We start from the raw sequence: 7035 nt of genomic DNA, 5'->3' as shown, positions 1-7035 counted from the left end.
AGCAAGCGTCATGTCTGCCAGGTCTGGGTCTCTTCACATCAGGCCTGACACTAGATCGGTTTTTCACAAACTGCTATCGAGCCTGGCAGATCCTCCGCTGATGTCAGTGCGATCTGCCAAGATGGCAGCTCCTCCAGAGTTTCGTCCAGCCGTCGCCTGCCCGCCAGAGCCTGTCGCCTGCCCGCCAGAGCCTGTCGCCTGCCCGCCAGAGCCAGTCGCCTGCCCGCCAGAGCCAGTCGCCTGCCCGCCAGAGCCAGTCGCCTGCCCGCCAGAGCCAGTCGCCTGCCCGCCAGAGCCAGTCGCCTGCCCGCCAGAGCCTGTCGCCTGCCCGCCAAAGCCTGAGCCAGTGCCAGAGTTTGCAAAGCCCTCTTCACCGCTGGTCCCGTCCAGCACAGAATCTTCACCGCTGGTCCCGTCCAGCACAGAATCTTCACCGCTGGTCCCGTCCAGCACCGAGCCTTCACCGCTGGTCCCGTCCAGCACCGAGCCTTCACCGCTGGTCCCGTCCAGCACCGAGCCTACTTCACCGCTGGTCCCGTCCAGCACCGAGCCTACTTCATTGCTGGTCCTGCCCAGCACAAAGCCCTCATCGCTGGATCTGCCCAGCACCGAGCCCTCATCGCTGGATCTGCCCAGAACCGAGCCCTCATCGCTGGATCTGCCCAGCACCGAGCCCTCATCGCTGGATCTGCCCAGCACCGAGCCCTCATCGCTGCCCAGCACCGAGCCCTCATCGCTGCCCTCTCTAAAACCCAGGACTTTCCCCAAGTATTTTTTTGGGGGGGGCCATAGAGCTCCGTCCTGGCCACTCGAGGGGCCACGGCCACCCGAAGGGGCTTCTCCGCCGTGGCCACCCGAAGGGGCTTCTCCGCCGTGGCCACCCGAAGGGGCTTCTCCGCCGTGGCCACCCGAAGGGGCTTCTCCGCCGTGGCCACCGGAAGGGTCCGCACCGCCGCGGCCACCGGAAGGGTCCGCACCGCCGCGGCCACCGGAAGGGTCCGCACCGCCTCCGCACCGCCGCGGCCACCGGAAGGTTCCGCACCGCCGCGGCCACCGGAAGGGTCTGCACCGCCATGGCCACCTGATCAGCCTGTTCCTCCATGGTCCCCTGTTCAGCCTGCACCATCTTGATCACCTCCTCTGTCTGTCCTGCCACCATCCTGGAGTCCGTACTTCAGAACCTGGTCCACCTTCCCGTCACGGACTCCAGGATGCCCACCCCCCCTCCCGTATGCTGCTGCCTTCGGCGCGGGACGCGCCTTGCGGGAGGGGGGAGTAATGTCACGGTCACGTTCTTCTGTCTTCGTCTGTGTGTGCACTACACTTCCCAGAGTCCTCAGTCGTCATCACCTGCACCTGGTCCTCATCATCATCATCACCGTCACCTGTCTTCCCTCATAATCTTCTGTGTATTTAAGTTCCTGTCCTTCACTTGTCTTTTGTCGGTTAATGTTTATGGTTAGGTTGTCTATTGCCAAGGATCTTTATTCTGAGCACACGCTCCCTTTTTGTTTGTATTTGTGAAGTTTGTTAATTAAAACCTTGGAAGTTATCTGTGAGTTCGTCTCCTCCTTCATCTACCCTGAGAGAGCCTGACACAATCACTCCAGGGAAGCATATTTCTGTGGTCACCATCAATGGTATGTTGTTCTGAAAGCCCTCCTTTTTGTGCAAGTATTATTGTACTAGAACTTTACCACTGTGTGCAACACAAAGCTTTTTATCACCATGTCATTTTCAGGCAATGCCCAAATGCCATGTCAAATAGCTAATATATCATATATTTGTATCTCTGTATAGAAGGCAATCTGTTGCAATTTGATTACTGAAATTATTTTAGACTTTACTACAGTATATTCACTTGTTCACAGGACGATACAATGTCTGCTTGCCTCGGAAATCCTGTCCATCATGCTCTGCAGAATGGACTCCGGAGGTGAAGGACCTGCTTGTTTATCGGTACTGGCCAGCTAGCACCAGCTGCCAGACCCTATACAAGTTTGATGTCTTCACCTCGTTTGAGCATATGAAGGTGACTGCACAGTCCAGGCAGGCCTTCCTGAAAATGTTGGAGCACAGATCTGTTCAAGCTGGAAGGGTAAATCTGCCTGAATATCATTGAAACATATAACAAACAAAATTATATTACTGTATACCTAATATTTAATTGTGGGCATTGCTTAAAAAAATTCTAACCAATCATTTCTTAATATGCAGACAGGTAGTATCTGTGCTGATACATTTCAGCTGAGCTTTTTTGAGTTTACGTTCTGTGAATACAAAGAAGAGGATATGTGCCAGGTCCATCATTTTGAGTGCCCAGCATGGTCTCCAGACATGTTGGCTGTCTGCTCTGATGGGAACCGAAAGCATTACCGCTTCAGCAAGTCAAAAGGGTAGGTATAGGTATTTTTCAGAAGTTTATTTTAGACTTGTCTAACACAAATAGTAGCCCTTCGGGTTGTCATTGAGTGATCATAACTTACATTTTAACAAATAGTAAATGTAGTACTTGTGATTTTTTTATTACTGACGCATGTTATCTTATCATGGACAGGACTGAGGAGCCACCCATATATGAGGGCTTGTTCCTGGCCAAGGACGAGGAAGTTGCTACCTTTGTTGATCTTGTCAGAGGCAACATGAGAAGTGTATGAACATTAGATTTTTTTTTTTTTTTTTATAATAGTTGTTTATACAGATATTTTAGTTTTGTGTTTTTATGTATCTTAAAATGTGTTATAAACTGACTTTATAGACAAATGACAGTGCTGTCTGCGGTATTGCCAAGTTCACCGCTGGCAGAGAGATGTCCAAAAAGTCTGGTGCTCAGATAGATGAGGAGGGCATTCAAGTTGCAGTTTGCATGTGTGTGTGTGTGTGTGTGTGTGTGTCTGTGTGTGTCTGTGTCTGTGTCTGTGTGTGTGTGAGATATCCTGGAGTCTGATATTTGAGTTTTAATGGCAATCCAAGTCTTTCACACGTGTGCTTGCTTGCAGAGTGGTATTTATCTATCCTTTGTAGTAGCCAAGTATTATATTTATCATATATTTTGTTATAGGCACTCAGTTGACAGAGATGTGAGCTTAAGCCAGGCCTTACTGGGTCAATTGTTTCTTAACCACTAGATGTTCTTCTGATTTATCAGACATGGGTTTCTTTTACGAGGACTGAACCATTACCGTGGAGAAATATTTGCTTACCCGATGTTTCTTCAAAGAGAGATGTCAAAGAAAGCAAATGTTACCTTCTTCTGTATGGATGTTACATGCAGGTAATCCTCATTGTCATATTGCAAATCCAACTCCATGATTAAAATGTCTTGTTTCTCAGCTTTACAGTGATGTAAGTCATTTTAGATTTCAATTAAAAATGGATCTTTGTTACACTCACATGATGCTGCTCCTGCTTTTTAGGTACTGGCCCTACCTTAACAAAGTAGCAGAGGGTTTACCAGAGCTTCTGCCATTAACAGAAATGAGGCCATTCCTGAGCGTCATGCATGTCAAAGCCCATACAGCAAAATGCGAGGTACATGCAATAACTTTAAGTCTGGTATGGCTGTAGCTATAGGGAAATAATGGGTCGGATAATAGAACGTGCTGTGTGTTATCTTTCACTAACTGCTTTTCAGCTGCTTTTTCAAATTTGTTGGACAGGGATTTTGTTTTTCCCCACCAAATAAAAAGCTTGTGTCATGAGATGTTTTAGAGATAATTGTATGCATTAATGCAATCTTCAATGCAAAGGATTAGTTTTACATTTGTGCATGTTATGCCTGATTGGATGATGTTATATCAAAACTTCTGAAGTACTGCTACATAACACTTCTCACTCTGTGTTGCAGGTGAAATGGGGTGGCAGAAGCCAGGATGGAGCAGGAAACACAGTGGGAGAGGAAGTGGAGCAGGTATGGTATTATTGTCAGTATTTTAACTATGGCTACAAAGAGTCTTAATAGAAACCATAACACCAAAAGGCACTTATTTGTCATCTAAGTAAAACGCCTGGTGTGAGGGATAAAGTACATCCTTTATGTATGAGTTAATTGTGTAAAAAATTAGTTATTTTCTTTATAGGTGAACAGCTTTCTCTCCAGGGCAGCACTTGTCACAAAATACATGACAAAAGCTGGTTGGTGTTACACTTACATTACACACTCTGGTAGCCTAAATAAATAATAAATACTTAATAGTGTTTTTACAGGGAATTAAAAAAAAACAAAGTTTCTCTGTTCTGTTCTTACGAAATTTATCATTGTATTACTTCAAGGTAATTACCAGTTCAACTAACTTTTAGTGATAGGGTTTAGGCATGTCTGTTGGGTTTCTCTTATTGCCTTTTGAATGTGAAATCTTACTTTTTGGCTTGTGGGTGCCTTATTGTTTTCATCAGGAAGAGTGAACATGCTAACGCGACAGGCCATGGGTTGGAACAGAAGAAAGAGGGACAACCTTCATCAAGTGTTAGCCCACAGATATGTCAAAGTAAGGGTAAATTATAATTGAGATCCTAAGCACTGCCCCTTTCCCTCAATGCACCAACTACAGCTAGATCTGAAACTATTTGTTGATTAATTGTTTAATCATGTTACGGAAAAAAATATGCGACTATTTTGATAATAATCATGTTTTATTCATTTTAAGTAACTGAGGGGAGGTCTGCTTGCTAGTATACACAGATATTTAATGTGTTATTTAATGTTACACCTGTCCTGATGAAAGTCTTGTAAAATTGGTGGTTTTTGCATTGTGGTGGTGCATAGAGCTTTTTTCGGACATTTTGTTATTTTTTCTATTTAAAAGATCACAGAGAGGGCAAAGGTGGAAGCTGCCAGCCTTAGCAACATCAAGGAGCAGCACAACCTTGATCAGGAGACAATACAGCAGTGGGTGTGTGATGTTAGACAATGGGCGGTCACAGGTAAAACATGTAAAGTACACTATGTATGTGTGTATATACACACCCACACACACATCTGTTAAGGACTGTACCTTTATACAAATAATAAAAGGTGGCTATATTTTGAAAATGTCACTAATTGTGTCTTGTCAATTGTTTTGTTTCACCTATTTAGAGAGAGTCTACACTCCAGGTTGTACTGAAGAGCTAAGGGCTGACATTGAGAACATCACTGTAACCCTTTTGCGCAAGAAGCAAGATCTGTATCGTCAGCATGGTTTGTTGTCAAATCAAGTTATTTAAACGAATAACACTTTTAAAAAAAATAATAATCTGGGATTATGACAGTTTTCTTTTCATTTCGATTTGCAGATAGCAACCAGGCAAGACAAAGAAAGAGAAAGAAAATGACAGAGTTGAAGAAGAAGCTTCGCGAAAAGGTCTTGCAATACAACACCGTAGTGGAAGGAGATCCGATTGACGAGGAGTTGGCTTGCAGTCTGACAGAGGGATACATCCTACCATGGGAGAGACATGAAGATGGTATGATATGTATGAATTGCTAGTTTAGCTTGTTGTTCTTTTAGTTGATTTCCATAGTATCAACTAGCCTATGGCATCACTCTACATTGGCTTTACAAAATTTATTCCATTTTCCACATTTCCATATTTACCATTGTCCTTTTTGTTACTTGTCATGCAACAACATAGGAATGGGATGATACATTGAAATAAAAAATATCATGAATACCAAAATATGGAAATATTAATCACGGAGCATAAACATTGAATGGTGAGATCAACACCATGTTATTCTGCTGTAGTAATCACAAATAAAATGCTTGACCATCACAATTTCACAAGCTCTCAATTTGAATGGAGAATTATATAATTCAAATTATATTATTGTGACTTTTATTCATATTTTGAAATTGTTTATATTCTACAGAACCAATGCTGTCGCTAAAAAGATTTCTCTGAAAACATAATTCTGTTATACTTATATAATATAATAATAAACATTCCTTGTCCACTATTCCATTACTTTCCCCAACCAAAGGCAACACCTTCAGGTTGAAGAGATCTATCTTCGTCCAGGTAATGCTGCTGAAACGCTTGGAGGAGGAGCTGAGCATCCTGGTAAAGGAGATGTCTCAGCACATCAAGTACCTTCTGAAGCAAGTGCAAGAAGTGGAGTCACTCAGAGGACAGACTTTGGAGCGCATCAAAACCAGCAGTATGTACAAGATCTTTAGATTTTAGTATCATGTATTTATTTATTTATAATATAGATAGATAGATAGATAGATAGATAGATCGATCCAGGGAACTCTACTTTATACATTGAGTTGTGATCAGGCACTGAGCTGACTAGCTATTTGGCACCAGTGTGCACAATGTAAAAGTTGTAAATACAGTAAATATAATGACTAAAAGGTAATGTTGAAGTTGCAAATTCAGCATTGTAAAATGCAAAAATAGTTACAAATGTCATGTTTTGTTTGATGTGTCATCTTTCTCTTTCTATTTTTTCCCACAATTCCTCTACAGGTTTCGGTGACCTGACAGAGGATGCTACACATGGGCTCAACAGTGTCCTCAATCGGAGGGGTCACTCACTTAGAAGTCAACACAAACAGGCTGTTAATGCATACAGCAGTATAGCCACTATGGAATGTGATTTCCTTTCCATACAGGAGGACATTGAGGAGTGGGATGACAATGGCTTCACCAGCCCCGAGTCTGAGGAAGAAGACACCTAAAGACCACTGCCAAACAACACAGAGGAACTGGAGATTTGTACAAAAAATCTTGCCTTGCCTTTGTTTTAAATAGCTGTACCAAAGTATCTACAGGAAAGTTTTTGTAGATTCTGTATGTATTTTTATTTTAAAAAATAGAAAAACATTGATTTATTTATCTCTTCTAACATTTGAGCTTGCTGATTTCAGAGCAAAACTGCTTATTGCTGCTTTAAATAATTAATTGTCATCATCTTTGCATGGAAACATCTAATGAAGATTCAATGGCAGTCTGTGTAATTTTAACAAGTATAATTCGAATGTACTTTGGTATTTCCATAATATAAGTGGATTTATATTTGTATGCAATATGCATATACTACCCATATTA

At 42.8% G+C, this 7035-nt stretch overlaps 1 protein-coding gene across 1 annotated transcript; it reads left to right on the top strand.

Moving 5' to 3' along the window:
- Positions 1-3206: 3206 nt before the first annotated feature.
- On the top strand, positions 3207-6771 carry LOC307171854 (uncharacterized protein; the record flags this gene model as incomplete). The annotated part of the gene is made up of 10 exons (XM_079893764.1): positions 3207-3274; positions 3417-3531; positions 3848-3910; positions 4080-4134; positions 4396-4487; positions 4806-4923; positions 5078-5179; positions 5275-5445; positions 5963-6139; positions 6454-6771. 10 exons carry the CDS (start codon positions 3207-3209, stop codon positions 6663-6665), a joined length of 1173 nt encoding a protein of 390 aa, XP_079749890.1. The 3' UTR covers positions 6666-6771.
- Between the last annotated feature and the right edge of the window lie 264 nt (positions 6772-7035).

This window comes from Squalius cephalus, assembly GCF_949319135.1.
Source record: "Squalius cephalus genome assembly, chromosome: 1".
Taxonomy (NCBI): Eukaryota; Metazoa; Chordata; class Actinopteri; order Cypriniformes; family Leuciscidae; genus Squalius; species Squalius cephalus.
Note: the sequence above shows the minus strand (reverse complement) of the source record. Positions and strands in the feature narration are given on the sequence as shown.